At 46.8% G+C, this 21,601-nt stretch overlaps 2 protein-coding genes and 1 long non-coding RNA gene across 3 annotated transcripts; 2 read left to right on the forward strand and 1 right to left on the reverse strand.

Annotated features, from left to right (window-relative positions):
* Window positions 1–544: 544 nt before the first annotated feature.
* Window positions 545–2,160, forward strand: LOC111144389. Its single transcript, XR_002640391.1, has 3 exons — window positions 545–629; window positions 1,849–2,050; window positions 2,137–2,160. It is a non-coding gene; the product is annotated as an uncharacterized LOC111144389 (long non-coding RNA).
* A 5,074-nt stretch (window positions 2,161–7,234) lies between these two features.
* LOC111144649 lies at window positions 7,235–11,543 on the forward strand. Its single transcript, XM_022499046.1, has 4 exons — window positions 7,235–7,283; window positions 8,878–9,355; window positions 10,635–10,743; window positions 11,471–11,543. Exons 1-4 carry the CDS (start codon window positions 7,277–7,279, stop codon window positions 11,495–11,497), a joined length of 621 nt encoding a protein of 206 aa, XP_022354754.1. The 5' UTR covers window positions 7,235–7,276; the 3' UTR covers window positions 11,498–11,543.
* An 8,510-nt stretch (window positions 11,544–20,053) lies between these two features.
* LOC111144642 (claudin 23) lies at window positions 20,054–21,030 on the reverse strand. Its single transcript, XM_022499039.1, has one exon. The coding sequence runs from the start codon at window positions 21,014–21,016 to the stop codon at window positions 20,141–20,143; it is 876 nt and encodes a 291-aa protein (XP_022354747.1). The 5' UTR covers window positions 21,017–21,030; the 3' UTR covers window positions 20,054–20,140.
* Between the last annotated feature and the right edge of the window lie 571 nt (window positions 21,031–21,601).

The following is a 21,601-nucleotide window of genomic DNA, read 5'->3' on the forward strand; positions in this document are numbered from 1 at the left end:
GGTCTTCTGGATGGATCCCGGTGCTGAAAGCATTAAGTGGATTAGTATGGACACAAAGAGGAAAGGGACCGTGGTGAAGGGTATGTCCCATGCGGGCTTCATCCTGCCCTTACGAATTACATATAACACGCAGAATGAAATGGTCGTTAACAGTCTAAATGTTGATTCAGTGAAATCTTCTCCACTAAAATGGACTGAGGCCTGCTAGTGGGCTAGAGATGGAAAGCTGCATTGTCGCCTCAGTAGACCATGCGAGTCAGCCAGTGGCCTCTATTTCTAATGGTCATCCTCCTCTGCAAATAGAAATTGCTCTGATGGAGACGCGTGCACCAGTTGTAGGATGACTTAACATGGTTTTCGAGTCTGATGCCTACGATCTGAAACCTAGTAGAAGCCGTGACTCAGCCTGGATTCACGTGCGGCATGGTTTCCGCTCTCTCTTCAGGGATGAAGTCAGACTGTGTGGCGGTCAACTGGATTGGGAGGAACCTCTACTGGGTGGATGGGGCAGCAGGCCAGATTTCAGCCATTCAGCTGACGGCTGTGTGGAGAGGAAGATGCGAGCACACGATTGTCCTGGGTGATGACTTGGCTCAGCCACGGTCTTTGGCTTTAGATCCGCTAAATGGGTGAGTCCAGGGTTCAGAACGCCAGTCAAGTCGTTCAATTGCATTATTCCTCTTTAGTTCTACTTTGGTGCTCTTCACTCAACACAGAAGGACTAAAAAACCTATCTGATTTGACTTTAAATCTTATGGTGATGTGGGTCAACCATACGTATAGTAATCTTAAAAGCTTCTGATAAAAGTTCTTTATTTCAGTGAAGTGAGGTATAGGTGTTCACACTTGGTGGCTCACCTAAACTTTCTTCTGTGAACATAATTCTCCCTTCAGAGGTATATTTTTTTTTATGGCTTTAAATGGCAGGAGGAAAAAGAATGGAATTAGGGATGGTGTTTTTGTTTTTTTTTTTTAAAGATTTATTTATTTATTTGCGAGAGGGAGAGAGAGAGAAAGGGCAAGCGGGGGAGCAAAAGGGCAGAGAGAGAATCCTCAAGCAGGCTCCCCACAGAGTGCAGAGCCCAACGTGGGGCTCGATCCCAGGACCCGGGGATGATGACCTGAGCTGAAATCAAGAGTCGGATGCCTAACCAAATGAGCCACCCAGGCACCCAAGAATAGTGTTTAATTTACATTAATGGGCTTGGTAGTAGTGGGGAAAATAGTTGGAAAATAATTGTGTGTGAGGTTGAATCAAGGTTCTTCCATCCAGAGTCCTTTCTCTCTGGAAAAGTCCAGGAACTTAGAAACAACATATCCTAACTGTCAGAGCCCAGCCGTCATTGTGGTGGCCATGCGTGTACTGAATGTAAGAGCAAGATGGAGCAAAACTTAGGACTGAACGGTTATCCGGACTGGGTACCCTCTATCTGCTTTCTCCCCTTTTCAATACCTTCTACCAGGAATCTGTTACCATGGTCCTCAGGAAACTGGCAGTAGTTACTGAGGCGTCTATTGGCCTTGACTGTGACCAGTGAAGTCCGAGGTATACCTCTTCCCATAGAACCAGCCTGCTCTCCGGCCCAGGAGAAATAGGCAGGTTCCCTATTTTCCAGGTCCAGGAACTACTATGTTCCTTGGCTGCTTATAACCGTCGTGATATTTTATCCCCACATGATGACGAATGTGCGCCCTAAGATTTCCAGGGAAACTCTTTTACTTCACAATTTCACTTATGGCACAGACCAATTTTGAGGAAAATATAATTGGGCTAGAAATCAGTGTTTCAAGGAATGAATCGATATTGTCTGTGAAGTAATACTCTACAGCTGACTTTTGTCCACACAGGTTAATGTACTGGTCTGAAATCGGAGGAGAACCTCAAATAGAACAAGCAGGGATGGACGGTAGTGGCAGGAAAGTCCTCATCAGTCAAGGTCTTGGCTTGCCAACCAGCATAGCTCTCGACCGGTTGAGCTGGAAGATATTCTGGTCTGATGACAAATTTCACTGTATTGGCTCTGCTAATCTGGATGGTACTGGTGTTAGCGTAAGTATTCCTTGGTATCAGGCTGTGTGAGATGTCTTATGCCTTGTATAAAACTCCTCCCAGAAACCTCATCATCCCCATTTTAGATGTTGCAGCTAACACAAATCAGGAGCCCCTTTTCGGTCGCTGTGTTTGAAGATGAAGTCTTCTGGTCTGAGATGAAGACGAGAACAGTACAGCGCGTGAAGAAGACAACAGGCAAGAACAGGGCTGTTCTCATCAAGCGTTCCCAGCAGCCTCATGGACTCAAGGTCTCCAGTGTACTCTTCAGAAATATTCCCCCAGGGGCACCCTTAAGTGTCAGCCCTTAAGCGTCTGCCTTCGGCTCAGGTCATGATCCCAGGGTGTTGGGATCGAGCCCCACATCGGGCTCCATTCTCGGCGGGAAGCCTGCTTCTCCCTCTCCCACTCCCCCTGCTTGTTTTCCCTCTCTCGCTGTGTCTCTCTCTGTCAAATAAATAAATAAAATCTTTAAAAAAAAATTCCCCTAATTCTCCCTGAAAAGGCTACCAGTATGACCTTCCCAAGTAGTGACCTCCTTGTGTCGTGATTAAAAAGCAAGGGTTATTCACTTGCTGTTTGTGAGGATTCAACAAGGCCCGGTGACACCCAGCTACTCTCTTGCAGATAATGCACGAAGTACTCCAGCCCAAGGCTCCTAATCCCTGTCTGGACGCCCACTGTTCTCACTTGTGCCTTCTGAGCCCGCGATCCAAGGCAAGCTGTCGTTGCCCAGTTGGCCTCCTGCTCACGGACGACGTCACCACCCGCGTTCCGCTCGAGGATTCTGCATTTCTGTTCCTCGCGTTGCCCACAGCTATCATGCAGGTACTGGTCTGCAGCCTCACTCACATGTCTGTGCCTGGGCCGCAGTCTGTTTCGGACTGACTAATTCGAATTCTTCAGGCAACAGTTATAATAGTAGGGGTCCTGGTCCTTGGAATATTCTTTTTTAAATTTTTTTTTTATTTTTTAAGTAATCTCTACAGCCAATGTGGGGTTCAAACTCACGACCCCAAGATCAAGAGTCGCATGTTCTACTGACCAAGCCAGCCAGCCCCACTTTCCCTTGGAATATTCTGCACATACAACTTAAATTTTAGTATTCACTGTGTCCTGGGAGCTATCACGACCAAAAATGAAGTGGCTATGAAATGCGGACACTCCTTAAGAACTAGTACGCCAGCGCACAGGGTAGGGTTCTGAGAGTGTGGTATGTCTGGCATAGTTGTCCAGGCATCTTGCTGATGATGTAGAGTAATTCTAGTCCCAGCAGCTCTGCTGGGTTTTAGCCTGGTGAGGGGGAAGTACAAGTTATGAGGGAACTTTTCTTAAGTCAAAGGAGATACCAACAAATAAGTTATTTCTAATAACTTCTACCACATTTACAACTTGGTCACTTTAAAATGACAAATGTTGGGATGGAGGGTTGACTTCGGTTTCAGTAAGATATCAATAGTAGAGTCTCATTTAAAGGGGAGGGCCTTTCATATACAAGTGTATCCAAGCAACACATTGTACACCTTCGAAAAACTTAGTAAACTAGACAATCCTGGTAAACTTAGACAAATGTTGTATGTCAACTATAGCTCAAACATTTACCAAATAAAGGGGAGGGCATTTAACAAAGGGGTCGATCTTTGAAACACATGGATTGAAGGACATTTAAGTGCTTAAAGCTCCAAGGAAGGGAGAGAAATAATGACTATCTGTTTTTAGATGATAAGTTCAGATTTCCCTAGATTCTCAATATTGTGACATTATTGCAAAATCAAGATGGAGAATTACACTAGATTCAGCTGGTGCCATCCACCTAATTTTTTTCCCATAGATTTATCTGAAAAATCTAGAAGCTTTACTAGGACAACCAACTTTACCAGAACATAGGATACTTCCCTTTACCAATGTGAACCAGCTTGCATCCCTGGATTACATAGTCCAGGAAAAGGCTCTCTACCTTTCAGAGTTGGATAATGGTGATATCAGGCTACTGAGGCTCAAAGAAACTGGAAAACTCTCTTGGAAGAAAATCCTAACGGTGGAGGGAACAGTCACCGACCTTGCTGTGGACTGGTTGAGTGGAAACATATATTGGATTGACAGTGAGAATCCTCACATCAATGTAGCTTCCTCAAAAGGCCAGTATCCCACTGTGCTGGTCAGTGAAAATCTCTACCGGCCAGCCTCGGTTGTGCTCCACCTGCCCTCAGCAGTCATGTGCTTTGCAGACCTGGGTGCCCAGGATGATGGCGGGCGCGGGTCCAGCATTGAATGTGCCTCCATGGATGGCCGCAGGAGGAAGGTGCTGTGGCAGAAATCCCAGGTCCCTGCGGGCCTGACCTTGTCGGATTCGGGAACCCGAGTTTACTGGGCTGATACTGGTAAGCAATTATAACACACCCTAACACCCTGACTGAAGGACTTCGGCCAGAGAGAAAGAGTGATGTTCTGCTTTCTGCTCTTCAGCCATGACTCCAAACAGTTTTAGGCCTGAGTTTACATATTCTGCACCACCTTCCAGACAAACCCCATTCTGAGTAGGATATAAGCCCACAGAGTCATGCAGTTGTCCCTTTGTGAAGGCATAAAATCGAGAACTTAACCAATGTGCATGAGCCAATCTTTGGTGTATCACTGTTAGAGTAGAGTAAATGAAGAACTGTCCTTCAGAAAATGCAGAGAAGACAGTGTCCTCCTGGTGGGAGGCAAGACAAGACGCAAAGAGCTGCAGGATGGAGTAGAGCTGGGTGGGCTAAGTGAGATTAACTGAGTCTTTCTCTCCAGGGCGAGGCCTCATAGAGAGTATTCAACAAGATGGCTCTGGGTACAGAGTAGACCGCAGAGGCATTGAGGACCTTACCCTCTTTACCATTGGACAAGGCGTGATGTTCTGGGTGACAACTGATAATGGTATGTCTTATTCAATGTCTGATTGTCTTTGTGATCTGAATTTACTCCCGGGTCTCTAAAGCAAATCTGCCAATGTCTTGCACTGATCTTGGCAAAGTCTTTCTTCTTTAAGGACTAATTAAGCAATGTCCCTAATCGAACATGTATGTGTAACAGGGATTCTATGACTTGGGGAAACTTTGACTTATTTGGTCATTCTTTATATGTGAAGATGCTTAATCCTGTTCTGCCTGACATTGCTGGCTTTGATCTGAGGCTCTCTGCTTTTGAGGGGCTTCTGATATAGTACAGAGAGAACTGGGCCAGGAATTGGAACCAGGTGCGATAACTGCTCAGTCAGTTAGTAGCTGGAATACCTTGCCTATAAAATGAGTACATGTCTCACTTGACTCATACACAGGAAAGTACGAGGTGAACTATGGAATATTCTGTCCTTGCAGGGTATTACTGGTATTTAAAGTGTTTTTTTCCTAAACAACAGTGTTCTAGTATGTTGTTTCTGGCTAGAGTCTAGATTTGGTTAAACTGGAAAACTCTATTTAAAATCTATCTCTTTAATATTTCTGAATGCTGGTCCATTAACAAGTTGGGCTGGCCATGTTATAATTGCAAAAACAGATTGGGTAGATCCTACCCTCCAGAGGTGCTAATTTATTAGCTATGTGGTGAGAACTTTGCTCTGTTTTGAGATCCACTGGTGACACTTATTGCAGAAAGCCATTTTCAGATATGTTCTAGAACAATGTTTAAAATAATTACCCATCATTTGCATGGACTACATTTAAGTGTCTCCTATCCTAATTATCTCTCTTTGTATTTCTGGACATATATGAATGCTCAACATAACTTTCACTTGATTTTATTCTGGAGGAAGCATTTTTATTTGTCTTGAAATTTCTTTCCAGAAAAAAAAAAAATTTAGAAAAACACATGTCTCTTCTGTAAAACTCTTGTTTTCAACTGGAGTTTATGCAGATGGGTGACGGTTTTCACAGTGAGCAATTTTCTTTGCACAAGAAGTTGTCTTAAAATTAAAATTTGCTTTTCTCGAAAGAATTTAAAATTTGCTTTTCTTAATGATTGTTCACTGGCTTTTGTTTCAGCACAAATCACTAAAGTTTGGTACGGCAAGGCAGAACTTTCAGAAGACCAGTGGTTCCAAATAGACCAGAAGATTGTGGATTTAAAAGTTTACAGTAAACTTAGTCAACAGGGTAAGCAACTTTGCAGCGACGAGAACACAGAAGCCTGTTGAATTTCCCTTTGAAGGGGATCCTCTGCCCTGCAGTATCTCCTTGAAATGGTTTTGTGTTTCCCACTAAGTTACTTCTCTGGCAAGTTCTTATAGATCTGCATAGCTCTCTTGTCTTCATGCAGTTATATATAGTATAGTTCTGGTATAAAACTAGTCCCATTACTTTTTCTAGGAGACAAAATAGTGGTATATATATTGGGCTCGAGTTTAGTATGATTTTATGTTCTCTTGTAGGAGGAATTACAACTGGTATAATTGAAATTATCTTTTAGCTCTGCACTAGAACTCATCTTTATTCCACTTATTGTCATGTGTATCTGCTTGTGATGTTGACTCATCATTGAAAGTCCAGCTTGGGGGTGCTCAGATGCTTTTCTCCAGTGTTTGAGTGGAGCGATGATGGGCTTAGTTAAAGTAGTCATAGATACAGTCTTTCCTAGGCGAGAGGAACACCAACAATGTGAGCTCAAATGGTTCACCACACCTACCACTACCAGGGATGTTGACTACATTGGTCTTAAGCAAACGCTACTCCATTGCTTTGTTCTGGAAAGCTAAACTCTGTAAACTAATGTTAGTCAAGCTTAAACTTCTGAAGTCTTGGCTTTGCGGAGAGAACCTTCTTAGAATTCTCCAGTGTGATTCACGGTGAAGAATCACTGATCACTTGGCACCTGGTTGGCCAAGCGGAGTTAAACTGAAAAGCTGTCCACTCTGGAAAAAACATCTGGGTCCTGTAACTCTGATAGCGTATTTGTAGAATGTTGGCAGAAGACCCTTATGAAACCATCTAAATCAAAGTGGTTTATTTTGGGGCGGGGGGGTCCACAGGTAGTAACAGCTGCTCCAAAGACAACGGAGGGTGCAGCCACATGTGTTTACCAAACCCTGAAGGAGCAACATGTAAATGCCCCAGTGGGCACTACTTGGCTAACGAAAGCAAATGTGTTGAAGCTGTCCCGTGCTCTGAGCCGTCCCGGGCCTGTGAGGATGGTCGGGAGTGCATTTCCACGGAGCAAGTTTGTGACGGTCATGCTGACTGTCTGGATGGATCTGACGAGATGCGCTGTGAGTAATTCCTATCTAGGACCCCACTGTTGATCACCATACATGACATACTTTGGATATTTAATAAAATAATCCTTAATATCTCAACCTAATTCTTAATATCTAATTCTATAATATCCCTGAGGTTTTTATCCTCTCAATCACTGCCTTTTATCACTGGCGCTTTTAAACTGAACAACGTAAAACTTCTAACTATGGGCAGTTGGATATAGATTACATGGACGCCTTCTGGAAAGTTTTAGTATGGGCGATGTGATAGCTCCGTAGGGCTCAACAGTTTTTATGCTGTCTGAAAGAACACTATTTAACTACATCTGATTCTGTCCGTTTAAATGGATCACATTGCGAGCATGGTCCAGGAGGAGGAGGTGGGGTAAACGATTTGACCTTAGTTCGGGTTCCCCCTTTTAATGTGGAAGTAGCACTTTCTGCCTCAAAGAGTTACAGAATACAAGAGTGTGTGACTAAATCTGCCATATGAGTACATACCATTGTCAGGTTACTTCTTAAACTCTAGCTAGTAGATGGTTGTTACAGAAATATTACTGCCAAATACGGCCTTCATGGAAAGGTGTTGTCATGTCCGGTTGGCTGAGCAACTGTGGTAGCTAATTCTGTGGTAGCCGCTATGCTCAAATTCTACAGCACTCCAGTGGTAGCCAAGTCATGGCAGCTGTAGAGCTGAAGCAACAGTGGGCTCGGCACTGAAACTTGTCCTAACTAGTAAGAGAACAAACTGGAAAAGGAATCTTGGAGTGAAGAGTTCTTACTGACCTCGCAATTTCAATCTTAAATAGGAAAATTAATAGATTTTGATTCCCAGAGTTGATTCTATGGTCTCACGAAGGAGGCGGTTTTCTCAAAAACCTCACGTTACAGCGACTCTAGAGGCAGGTCAGTGAGCAAGAAATGGATTGTCTTCCCCATCTGGTTTGAGAACTACACCAGAAGCCTAACGTACCCTCACTTGCTCTCAACCTGACAACCAGGAATTGGCTCCACTCCTCAACAAGTATCTCATGCTGATTTCTACACAGAATGATGCTTGTGCCAACAATGATGGAGGATAAGGTGAAATACCCACAGGCAAACCTAACTTTCAGATTGGTGTTAGAAATACCCTGTTGCCTACTCCCTCCTGCCCACTACTGCCACCAAATCTGGTCGAAGATGTGCAGCTTGTAGATCTTGCAAAACCAACTTGTTTACTTGGACCAAAAAAAAAAAAATCATATTTACAGATAAACATATATCTTAAAAATCTTTCTAGATATTTACCACTTAGATCTACCATACTATTCTTTATAGAATAAAACCTTTTTTTAATTGAGGGGATCTGCCTTGACTAAAACTGGGCATACCATCCTTTAAAAATAGATTGGTATGATATACTGGTCCTGGAACCAAACAGTTTAAGTGCCTTAGGATATGCAGTTTTTTATATGTTTTTAATTGTTTTTTGGTCGGCCAAAAGGTAGTGGTAATGGTGACTTCACGGATTCAAACTTATCTGGTTAAGTCTTCTAGAATTCTTCTTCTGTAATCCTTTCTGACAAATATGTGTATATACCCACACTCACACCTGTTTTTGTAGGTACGTATCCAGATAAAACTCATTCAACACCAACATCTAAAAATGCAGAGGCTGGAAAAAGGTTGACTCCAGAAGCTTCCCTACCTTTCCAAGCTCCCAAGTCCACCAAGGCTAGATATCCAGGTCCAGAGGGGATGAGTTCTCCTGTCAGAAAAACACTAATCCCTCCAGTTTCTGCTAGAGAAAGCAAGAACTCAGAAACCAAGGAAAAAGGCGAACTTGTCCAGCCCAAGAACTTACAGAGAGCAAAACATCTACCCTGTAGCACAGATTTCTGTAGCGGGAGGGGAATCTGTACAATGGTAGGCCCGCTGAGAAAGTGCCGCTGTCCGATGGAATATGGTGGAGAGTTCTGTGAAGAGCCAGCACGTGGACCTGCCCCTGGCTACATCGCCCTCAGCTTAACCATTGTCTTAGCAGTCGCACTAGTCGCTCTGGGAGCATTTGTCTGTTCCAGAAGAGAACACAAATTCAAAAGGTGAGCAGCTCTCAAATGTCCTCATGGGAGAGTTCATTCCAAAGAAGGCTTATAGGACTCATGGGGTTAGAGGTATGGCTCCTTCCCTAAGAACTTATCCTCTGAGGAAGGATCTCGGGGATGAGGCAGCCCTCACTTGTTAGATGACCTGGAGAGACAACAGAGGTCACCTCTTTGGGACCTGAGGCAAATGATATTGTAAGAGGTAGGAGGCATTCATGCAGCTAGAATCTGCCTCAGCCCCAGAGGCACAATCTCAGGGATGAAGTGATGAGGTTCTTTGCCAACAAGGCTGAGTTCATGCCAATGGCTGGAGAAAAAAGGCAGGGATGGGGGCACCTGGGTGGCTCAGTGGGTTAAAGCCTTTGCCTTCAGCTGAGGTCATGATCCCAGGGTCCTGGGATCGAGCCCCGCATCAGGTTCTCTGCTTGGCAGGGAGCCTGCTTCCCTCCCTCTCTCTCTCTCTGCATGCCTCTCTGCCTACTTGTGATCTCTGTCTATCAGATAAATAAATAAAATCTTTAAAAAAAAAAAAAAAGAGAAGAAGAAAACCCAGACCTACTGAGTGAGTCAGGAATTCAAATTTTAACATGGTTCCCAGTTGGTTCACTTAAAAAAAAAAAAAAAAAAAAGGCAGGGATGGGTTAGTTTGCCGGGGCTGCTATAACAAATACCATGGACTGAAGACACCGATTAGGTCACATGTGCTGGTTAGGGTCCACTTATATGCTGGGAAGGGACATTAAGCAGCCTGTATATCAAGAAATACAGAGATAAGGAAGTTTGAAAACTTATGTCTCTGTCCAGCACTCACAGACTAAAGAAAAGGCCAGGAGAGAGAAATGGTGTATCTTTGCCCAAGGGAACCCTGGTTAACAGATTACTAATGTTAAGACTGACTGAAATGCTACCTGTGGGGTTTTGATGGTCACTGCAGGTCTTTTTACCACATTAATCTGCTTTCTTAGCTCACCTGCCTCCAATATCCACTAGCCACTAACTTGTCCTTGGATTCTGTTCTGCTTGACCCCAGTTAGTAGAGTCCCCCAGTGGAGAAGCTGTATTCTTTTGGAAGTCAAGTGAATGCCTATTAACAAATCATAATTGACTCAAGTATCACCCATTCTGGGTCATTTGATTGATTCTAAAGACAAAACAGAACATAGTACCCATAACAGTAGCCTCTGATAGGGGATGAGTTGGCCCTTTCCAACCATTGACCCACCCCAGCTTCAACCTCAAGGAACAACTCTTTTGACTCTGTTTTTTTGATTCTTAGAAATAGTGCAGCAGCATCAAGAAATTCGACCCGCCATAAAGACAATGCCCAAGAAGAAGAGAATCTAATGAACAGTGAGACTTTTGTCAACGAGGCCTATGATGAGCAGGTATGCCTGGAAGTGTCTTTGAGGAGAACAGATTGTGAGATAGAGTTGAAGAATGCCCCTTCTGAAAAATCCAAGCTGGTGAGAGTAGGCAGTGTTAACTTACAGCGCTTTTCGTGGTTTGTGAATGATGCTATTATGTGTCTCCAATGAGTGTTCAGTAACTGGTTTATCTGTAGACTCTCTTCAATCTCTAGTTCAAACCAAAGTGAAATGTGCATGAAATAGTAATCAAGACATTCAGCTTTTGGTGAACTTCCACCAGGGGCTCAGTCCTATGGTGGGGTGGGATGTTATTAGGTCTAGTTGGAGTTACCCCTAAAATTATGTCCCTCTGAGAGCTCTCCTAACCTCAGTCACTCAACCACCTCTGCGTTTTGCTTTGTTTTAACGTAGTGTGTATTCATGGGTGCCTACATCAGTCAGTGGAGCGTGTGACTCCTGATCTCGGAGTCATAAGTTCAAGGCCCACATTGGGCATAGAGCTTACTTTAAAGAAAAAAAAACCAATAAATAAAAATTTAAAAAATAAATACATATGTGTATATATATTAAGGGTCTCCTGGCTGGCTCAGTCAATGCAGCATGGGACTCTTGATCTAGAGTTTGTGAGTTTGAGCCCCAAGTTGGGTGTAGAGATTACTTAAAAATAAAATCTTTAAAAACAAAGCAAACCAAGAAAAAACTATCATAGTATGTATTCTCTAACTTCAGGTCTCTTTTCCTACAGGAACTGTTAACATTACAAAGTGACTAACCTGCTGAAAAAGGAGCTGAAACATCTCAGTAAAAATTGTTTAGACACTGCACTGTGTACTGTTTTAACGTCTGTAAGTAATGAACTGTAACTATGTGCGAAAATGGTAACTTATTAACATAACTGCTTTTTAAATTGGAGGATTGGTTTTGTTGGCAGAGATTGGAGGACTGCAGAGTCACAGGCGGGTCGGATTTCTGCACAAGCTCCATGTGATTTAGGTGAGGGCTCATCTGCAGAGACTGTCTGATCCCAGTGGGACTGGCCCAGTGCTGGTCAGAGGTTCTGGATTTGAATCTTGGTCCTGTCACTAACTTTGATGGGTACTTAATTGCTCTGAACTGGCTTTTTCGTCTTACAGAAGGGAAGGATCTCTTAAATCTTTACCTCTCAGGTAAAGGTCAAGTTTCTGCAGTGTAGCAAGTGTTCAAGTATTAGTTCTTTATCATTCCCTTTCAGATGTTTTACTACAAAGTTAGTACTCGCTTTTGTTGAAAATTTATAAAAAGTGTTTTTTAATGCTCTCATTTGATTCTAAAACCAAGTACAGCGGACCCTTGAACAAGACCGGTTTGAACTGCACGGGCCCACTTACGTGCAGGTGGTTTCCATCAGTACGTACAATACTGTGAATGCATTTTCTCATGATTTTCTTAGTAATATTTTCTTTTCTCTAGCTTTATTAGAATACAGTATACAATACATATAATACACAAAATATGTGTTAACTGACTGTTATGGGTAAGGCTTCTGGTCAACAGTAAGCTGTTAAGTCTGGAGGGAGTCAAGGCGTGTGTGGATTTTCTACCACAGTGGGTGGGTGTCCCAACCCCTGTCTGCCCCAGGATCAGCTGTGCAGGTGGATTTATTCTACTGATGTAGAAACTCAGACAGTGATTTGTCTAAGGCTTGAAGTAAAGTAGGTAGACACTGGGGGCCTCAACATAGCATTACCGGTGTGGACTGGGGCTCATATTAATGAGCTCTAGCCTGCTGGGAAACTCACAGATGCTACTTAGATCCTGGACTCCCTTTGGCCCTCCAGATGGTATCTTCCTTTACACTCTTACATAAGGAATCAAGGGCACTGAATCTGTGACGGGAGACAGGTAACAGGAGCGTTGTCTAACATTCAGTGGCAACCTGGGGCTGATCACTTAATATGAAACTGTTTCTCCAATGGTAACAAGAGGGTTAAGAGAACCTACATCAGCCAGTGAATCATTACATGAAGATATAAAAATACGTGCACTGCTTAGTGCGTAGTACCAGAAGCTGAGAACCTAAGTCCAAACGATAGTCATGACTTGTCTTGGAAGTCTTTCCTTGCTTGGCTGTTTGTCTAGGCTATTCATAGTTAAGTTCGTTTCTTACAGCAGGCGTTTGTGTAGGCTTCAAGGCTAAGAGCAGTCCTAAGCTTATAGCTGTGGGTATGGAACATAAAATTGACTGTGCTTTGCAGTCAAGTATAAAAATTCCCAAGTACAGATCAACTTGACAGGAAAAACAAATGCTAGGGGTTCCACCCTTCCCGAGGCTAGGAGACACCCGCAGCAGCATTCAGTTTCCTGGGGGCGCTTAGCTGTATTTGAGAGAAACCATTTCCACACCAAAGCGCCCGAGACCCCTCGCCACCACAGAGTGACTCTTTGGTTTCTCTTGCCACCGCTCCCAAGAACCATCTCCCTTCCAAGTTGGCCCTTGGCAAGGCTCTGCCTCCATCTGTGGAAAAACGAGTAAAAAAGACACGAACGAGAGTCTGGCTGGAAAACGTGCATGAATGACGTGCAGTGGCATTATCACTTTGTCTGGACACACTTTAGCTGTCGCCCTCACCTCCTGCAGACCCTAAGTGTCCAGCAGACTTCCAAGACTAGAGTTCCAGCCAGCTCCCTTGACCTTGGACTTCCGCAGGCTGTGCGCTGGTATGGTACCACCGGCCCCGCCTTCTACTCCACAGGCCCCGCCTTCTACTCCACAAGCTCCGCCTCCTGGCTAGACCCCAGCCGCTCCACCATTTCCTTTTCCGGGTGAAAGGGTGGCTGACAGCAACCCAATCTGTGTGTCGCGCAGGTACCCCTTCCCTCTACCTCCTGCCCGGGCTTAGTCATGTCTTCTCCTATCTGGTCTCCTATGAGTGTGTGCCTAAGTATTATCCCGCTTGAATGCAGTTTAATGCATCTTTATGCATCCCCAATTCAAGAATTTACAAGACACCTCTGAACTCCTTTTCACTGACAGACTGAAGTATAAATGTTAAGTACCCATTCATAAGATTAACAATCCCTAACCACTGCTATGCCCAAAACTGTCTTTCATATGTCAGTTACCCAAACTTAGCTGTTTGGAGCAAAGGCATATTAACTGTAAGATAATACTGATGATCTTCGTATTAGGTGTTAATTTCTCAATTTCTCTCCACCTGAATAGACGAAGTAATAAACTCCATAGCAGATGTGAAATTTGAATTTTTTTTTTTTTAAGATTTCATTTATTTGACAGATCACAAGTAGGCAGAGAGGCAGGCAGAGAGAGAGGGGGAAGCAGGCTCCCCACCGAGCAGAGAGCCTGATGCGGGGCTTGATCCCAGGACCCTGAGATCATGACCTGAGCAGAAAGCAGAGGCTTTAACCCACTGAGCCACCCAGGTGCCCCCAAATTTGAATTTCTTTGTAAAAAGTCAACATCTGTAACCTGGTGGTAGGTTTGGGTTTCCTTCTGGAGAGGGACAAGGAGCTTTAGAAAAGCTCATAGTTTCATGCTTTAGGTTCAGAGAGCCCTGTGTAAAACTTGACCTTTTAGGTCTCTAGCTAGCAATTCAGTTAAACTCTTGCTACTTACTTGTTTTAGGAAACCAATGGGGGAGAGATCATTGATGTTGGGAGCAATGCAACAGGTTCCTACTATTTTAACTGCTGGAAGGCTTTTGAAATCCAGAGAAACCAGGAACTAGAACATGGAGTTTGTTGCCATCATTTACCAGATTTACAGATCAGTCTGCTTCCTCAGCCTTCACTGTTCACATTTACTTCTCTCCTCTCAGCCTCATCTAATTCTTAAGCTTTACTCTCAAGACAGTGCGTTTGGAATCCGTGCCCTCTCCAATACCCACCACCTGGTTCCCCCAACCTCCCACCCCCCGCCCCTTCAAAACCCTCAGATTGGCGGGGAGCCTGTTTCCTCCTCTCTCTCTCTCTGCCTGCTTGTGATCTCTGTCTCAAATAAATAAAAACAAAATCTTTAAAAAAAAAAAAAAGACATGTCTCCAAAGGCAAAGGAAAAAATAAGCAAAAATGAACTTTTGGGACTTCATCAAGATCAAAAGCTTCTGCACAGCAAAGGAAACAGTCAACAAAACAAAGAGGCAACCCACAGAATGTGAGAAGATATTCGCAAATGACCGTACAGACAAAGTGCTGATACCCAAGATCCGTAAAGAACTCCTCAAACTCAAAACACACAAAACAGATGATCACGTCAAAAAATGGGCAGAAGGCATGAATGACACTTCATCAATGAAGACATACAAATGGCTATCAGACACGGGAGAAAATGTTCATCATCACTACCCATCAGGAAGATCCAAATCAAAACCACGTTGAGATACCACCTTATACCAGTTAGAATGCCCAAAATTAACAAACAGTAAACAACATGTGTTGGAGAGGATGTGGAGAAAGGGGAATCCTCTTCCACTGTTGGTGGGAATACAAGTTGGTGCAGCCACTTTGGAGAAAAGTGAGGAGATTCCTTAAGAAATTGAAAATACAGCTTCCCTATGACCTTCAGTTGCACTACTGGGTATTTACCCCAAAGGTACAGATGTAGTGAAAAGAGGGACCATCTGTACCCCAATGTTTATAGCACCAATGGCCACAGTCAAAAACTGTAGAAAGAACCAAGATGACCTTCAACATATGAATGAATAAGGAAGATGTGGTCCATGTATACTATGGAGTATTATGCCTCCACCAGAAAGGATGAATACCCAATTATTGTATTAACATGGACAGGAATGGAGGAGATTATGTTGAGTGAAGTAAGTCAAGCAGAGAGACCCAATTATCACATGGTTTCCCTTAGTAGGGCGTAAGGAATTACACGGAGAACATCAGGAGGTGGAGAGGAGAAGTGAGTTGGGGGAAATTGGAAGGGAAGACAAACCATGAGAGTCTTTGGACTCTGAGAAACAAACTGAGGGTTTTGGAGGGGAGGGGGTTAGAGGGTGGGTGAGCTTGGTGGTGGGTATTAAGGAGGGCATGTACTGCATGGAGCACTGGGTGTGGTGCGTAAACAATGAATTCTGGAACACCGAAATTTAAAAATTAAATAAAATTTGTTTTAAAATTAAAAAAAAAAGTGCATTTGGAAAGGCTGTATGGACCTCAGGCTGGTTTATGAGCATGGCTCCGCCCACCTGCCTGTCAGAGGAAGGAGGTGCTAGACAGCCCAGTGGGACCTGAGGGAGGGTGGCAGAGTTGTCTTTACTGTTTGTTTCAAGCCATCCTCTCCACATGTGAACCTTGAAGGAAGCCCTCTCGTCATCATTGTCTCCCCCACGTCCTCCACTCCAAAAGCCTTGTCTTGTGTTTTCCTTGATTCCGACAAATGTCCTTGTTTTCCAGTGTTCAGTCCTCTGTAATGGAGTTTTGCTGGAGGGGGTCATTGAACTGCGTGCAGTGAGGAGAGAGAGGAATGTACGTGGTGGTCACGGGGAAGATTGGATGAGAATTGCACACAAGTTTGTGTATTTTTCCCCTCCCTGGCCCCTCACACAAGTTTGTATTTGAAGTCGTGACGTTGTCCCTTATTTTGTTCCCCTCACATAGAGAAAATCTCATCCATGACATGTTGGGACCAGAGGAGGCACTGGTTGTGTTGGCCTGGTCCTTGCAAGCCGATGGTAACCCAGTTCTCAAAGTTGGTCCTATGACCCATTCCCCGCCAGCGTCCATGCTCCTCCACACCCTGTGGGCCTGTGGCCTCGGTCACAAATGACTCTGTACAAGACAAGTTGTGTATAAGGCAAAGAGGCACTTAGGGTACAGAAACAGATTTTAGAGGTAACTTATTAAATTTCTAATGGTTCCCAAACAAGTGTTAACACCCGTTCTGGGACTACAAATAGACATAGAAACCATCATACCCTTACTTTCAATTTAGAGGTAAAACAGGAAAGTACATCAAGAAAATGACACACTTGAACATGTGAGTGATATGTTCCAACAGAACCCCTCGAAGCTGTTGGGGGAAAGTAGCTATTTAGGGTGTGTGGGGGGATGGTGATAACATAGGCCTTGGCCAAGCCATGAATGGAGTTTAAGCTGAGAGAGGACAACACCTAAGGAAGATCCTAGGGCTTTTAAAGACATGATTGACTGAGTTTGTGCCAGAACAGACTGTATTCCCTCCTCAAGCTCTTAGCCTGACAAAGGGCAGAGGGCAAGATTTTCCCAGCCTCACTCAAAGACACAGCCAGCTTCTTCCTGTCCTTAGCAGCCAGTTCTAGAGCCGAATAGAAGCAAAACACACTGGTGCCATGCCTGCTGCGCCATCACTGTTCTCTGGGCCCGGAATGTGCTCTTCTCCCTTCTTTCCATTCTCTGCTCAAGCGTCACCTCCTTCCTGACCACGTTCCCTAAAACACCACCCTCTTCTCCTCAAGCCCTTGTTGCTGGTCTGTTTCTCCTCATTTTCCTAGTACATGTCTCTCAGGCTATGCTAGATTGTGTAAGTTCCCCAAAGGCAGAGCCTCTTCCAAGGTGCCCACAGATGTGCCGACAAAACGACAGGTGCCCCCGCACCTACTGGTTGGATGGTCTATGCAATGAAGAAGAGCATGGTCTAGAAGCATCTTGACAGCGCCTCCTACAGCATCTGCAAATGTGCAACAGCTTCTGTGCTGAGATCTTCACCCCTCCTCACAGAAGGCATGCTGCTAGGTCAGAGCCAGCCTGGCCAACAGGCAGAGCAGGAGCCCTGTGAACAGTGTCTGCTCTACGTTCACACATTCCTCGGTCCCTGCAGGCAGGCACAGCTGAGTAATCTCGAGAAGACTTCGCCCATTAATTGGGGACACATACTTCGTATGTGATCAGGTTCATTAAGAACAGGTCGTGATGGCGCAAGGGGGGGCGGCGCGGGTGGGTATGAGGCAAGGGGGCAGTGCTGTTCCCCAGCAGTGTCTTCCCTGTGGGAAGGTTGCCTGGCTCATGGGTTTTCAGTTTAGGCCAAGTTCACGCCCACAGCAGCAGCTCCGGAGGCTCCTGCCTGGTCCAGGGTCTTGAGTGTCAGAGCCATTGTCTCTGCTGCTGCGGCACAGAATGACCCGTGTGCCCACAACAGATCCCAGCCTGACTCAGGAGTGCCTTTCCATGCTGTCTTGACTTTTTTCACAGCAAAAAGCAGTTTGCATTTTTTTTTAAAAGGAGTTTCGGTTTCATTTCTGTTGCTAGGGCAAAACAAAGCTTTCATTCCTGACAACAAATCCTTAATTAGCAGAGGGGGGTTATGTTCTGGATACAAGCCTCCGAATGGCTGGGCGGGGAGGAAAAGTGAAAACGTACAAAGCCCTAGTTTTGTTTTTACGCAGGCCTCCCTGAGAAATATCTGGAATTATTATGCAGCAAGATGAGTAGATTCGGCACTTGCTAGGAACTCGGTATCTTTGTAATCGGCTAGGTCCTGACTTCCCAGAGCCCTCATGCCTGCCTTTGGAGGTGTTCCCTGAGAAAGCAGCTTGCCTCTTCTCCCTCCGGCTCTGTTCCCTGGAGCGGCAAGCTCTCAAAGGTCTGATTCTCTGCCGCCAGTTGGGGTTGCAATTTGGGTGAAGACCCCTCCCAGGAAAGCCTCGCAGCCCCAAGTGGGGGGACCACAGGCATCCCAGGTGTGGCTCCCTCCTGGGACCTGGTAGGAAAAGTTCGTTTCTGACCTCTGCTCCAGACCTACTCAATGAGAATTTGTATTTGAAAGAGATAGCCGGGTCATAGGCCTGCACTTTAAGGTTTGGTCCCCAAAAGATGTAAAATATAAGTGTATCTGTACTATCCCTTCCCCTGCTAATGAGTAGAATGTGCTGTTTCGTTCTGCTGTAGCTCGCTGTTACCAGTGCTTGCTGAACTGAATGTTCCTGCAACTGAATGGGCTGCCACCGGCTGGTTTTAAACTTGAAATTCAACTCAGTGAAAGGCGCCCTTAAAATCAACTACTTGAGGGGCACCTGGGTGGCTCAGTGGGTTAAGCCTCTGCCTTTGGCCAGGGTTATAATCTCAGGGTCCTGGGATCGAGCCCCACATCGGGCTCTCTGCTCAGCAGGAGGCCTGCTCCCCCCCCACCGCCTGCCTCTCTGCCTACTTGTGATCTCTCTCTCTGTCAAATAAATAAAATATTTAAAAAAAAAAATCAACTACTTGAAATTAGAGTGGGCCCTGCCTGAGATTTAGTCCCTTTCGTGGAATGCAGAGCTGCCTGTGATTTTAGGCACCACTCTTTACAAGAGGAGAGGATTTCTAGTCTCACTTCATGTTGGAAACTGGTGCTTCTAGTTTTTTCAAACAATAGAAGTGTCTTTGCTCAGAAAATAGCACCAACTTGAAAATAAAGCGATCAAGGATTTAAGTGGGGCCCGTTGGCTCCTTTTAGTAATCTTATGCCAAGAAGGGCAAAGATCTGAGTGCTAGATTTCAGAAACAGTGCCCAAGCAGCCAGGAAATCGTTAGTAATGATGAGCAAACTCCCCAAGTTTGTATTGGAGACAAAAAAGCTTTTGTATGTCTACTGAAACGCTTGTGTTCAGCTTTTATTTATAAATAAGAGATATATGCCCATGTTCTTTACCTAATGTGATTAACAGGTTCCATTCTGTACCAAATACGTAATTTATGGTCCCCTATGTCTAGTGTGAGGTAGCCCAAGAATGGAGCAGTAAGTCTGTTCAATCCTACCTGGCTTCTAGGAGGGAAACTGCAGTGACCTCGACTTTCACACCAAAAGTAAGTAATAAAGACAAATCCTATGTACATCTGAAGAAATGTAAATAAGAGTTAATCAAGTTATTCCATAAAAGCCACAAGAGCCCCTGGTGCTTGCATGGCTCCAAGTTTATTTTAAGAGCTTCAATCAAACATAGCCAGTATATTGGTCTCTTGAGAGTCTGCAGGAGAATAAGTTATACGATGGAAAAACAAAAAAACATTATATTGATGTAAGGTTCACTGGCCTTTCCGGATACTATTTCAAGGTGTTAACATGGTTTTTGAGCCTCTCTTTGCTGATTTTGGCTTTTTGTCACGGTCCTGTGTCAACACGATGCAAAGGCGTCCTTTCTAGATCTCCTGCAGCTTCAAGTATGAAAATCCCGTCACTCCGTAAGAAGATCCTCATCCCTCTGGGGAGGAAAACTAAATTTTACAGAAAGAAAAGCAAAGCCAAGCTGATCTAATCGCCCAGAGTCTGGCTGAGTCACAAGAAAGGAAGATCACCCTCCAAACCAGTTCCAGGAACCTGTCCGGGATTTCGGACGCCGAGTCAGGTGTTTCCAGCCTCAAGGTACTGGGCAAGTTCAGGGCTGGACGTGGTGGGGGCGAGTCCTTCGTCCCCGCAGCACCGGCCCAGAGCAGGCCTGGGAGAGGAGGGGTGCGCCGTCTACAGGTCGGAGTCGCAGGGCAGCGAGGCGTGGCAGGACCAGGTGCTGCCCAAGGAGTCGCGGGAGGAGCGGGCGTCCTCCCCGCGGAGCACGTCTATCTGGTTGGTGTAGGCGCCGGGCTGCGGCCGCGGCATGGGGAAGCCGGCCTTGGGCCGGCGGGCGGCGCCGGGGTTGGCCGGCCACGGCAGGTGCTGGCCGTCGCTGTAGTACTTGATGGCGGGCGGCAGCGCGGGCTTGGGCCAGCCGACGTGCACCGTGCTGACGCTGGGCCGGCGCGGGCCGCCCGCGGGCTCCTTGCGGCGGCGGCGGCAGCGCTCCTCACACCAGGGCGCGAAGCTGAGCGCCAGCGAGAAGCCGCCCAGCAGCAGCAGGCAGCTGCCCAGGTAGCCCAGCACCAGGCTGTAGCTGACGTGCAGCGTGACCGGGCTGGCGTCGGCGGGCAGGACGCTGCGGTCCGCCAAGAAGTGGTTGTACCAGGAGACCGGGATGAGGCTGAGCAGGCCGGCGGCGGAGAGCACCGCGCCCGAGAGGCCGGCCAGCGCGAAGCGCGGCTCCTCCTGCCAGCAGCGCACGCCCAGCGACGCCAGCAGCAGCCCCAGGGCCGTGGTGGCCAGCGACGTGACCATGAGGGCCCGCGCCACGCGCACCAGCTGGGTGTCGAAGTAGCCCCACGGGTCCGGCTGGTTGCACTGGCGCTCGTGGCTGCTCTGCTCGCGGCACATGTCCCACAGGCCCTGGTACAGCTGCACGTCCACAGGCTGGTTGAGGAAGCCCTTCACCAGCCGCCAGCCGGGCGCCAGCGTGGCCGTCAGGTTGAGCAGCAGCCCGCAGGGCGCCAGCACCATGCCCAGCGTCATCACCGCCGGCGTCCGCATCCCGGGGGCCGCGCACCTGCCGCCCGCGCCAAGTCGGCGGGACCGTCCCCTCTCGGCCGCTCGCCTCCGCGGGCCCTCCGCGCGTCCCCGCCGCTCCCGCCTCCCGCGCGGCCGCCGGCCCCAATCGAAACCGGTTCGCTGGCGCGTCTGGCCGAGACTGCGGCCGGAGGTGCGGGCGCCCGGGGACGGCCGGCGGGGCCCAGCCCGCCCCGGTGGGAGGGGTGGGGGGTGCGAGCCGAAGGCGGAGGGGCAGCTCGCGCGCGGCGGGCTCCGGGCCGCGTTCACACCCCGCCGCGCCGCCGGGCTCTCCGGGACCGAGCGAAGGTCGCCCCGCCCCTGCTCGTCGCGCGGCCCCGCGGCCCGCCCGGTCCTGGATGGGGGGAGGAGGGAGGGGGCGGCGCCGTCCGTACTGCCGCACCTGACTCGGGGGCCGCGCCACCGCCCTTCCGCTCGGCGGACCCGGGTTCGCCGCGGTCCCTGCGGTCCCCGCCCGTCCGCCGGGCGGAGCCCGCCTCTCCCCGCTCCACTCCCGGCGGGTCCGACGTCCGTTTGCAGTTCTGGGCTGTTGACTTTCGGCCACCCGCG

This window comes from Enhydra lutris, unplaced genomic scaffold, assembly GCF_002288905.1.
Source record: "Enhydra lutris kenyoni isolate GAN:26980312 unplaced genomic scaffold, ASM228890v2 scaffoldscaffold11, whole genome shotgun sequence".
Classification (NCBI taxonomy): Eukaryota; Metazoa; Chordata; class Mammalia; order Carnivora; family Mustelidae; genus Enhydra; species Enhydra lutris.

Excerpts from the sequence above, each read along its gene's own strand:
- LOC111144642 (XM_022499039.1), bottom strand. The coding sequence starts at position 21,016 with ATGCGGACGCCGGCGGTGATGACGCTGGGCATGGTGCTGGCGCCCTGC.
- LOC111144649 (XM_022499046.1), top strand. Across the intron at positions 9,356-10,634 it reads AGAGAACACAAATTCAAAAG|AAATAGTGCAGCAGCATCAA; the intron begins GTGAGCAGCTCT and ends TTTGATTCTTAG. Across the intron at positions 10,744-11,470 it reads ACGAGGCCTATGATGAGCAG|GAACTGTTAACATTACAAAG; the intron begins GTATGCCTGGAA and ends CTTTTCCTACAG.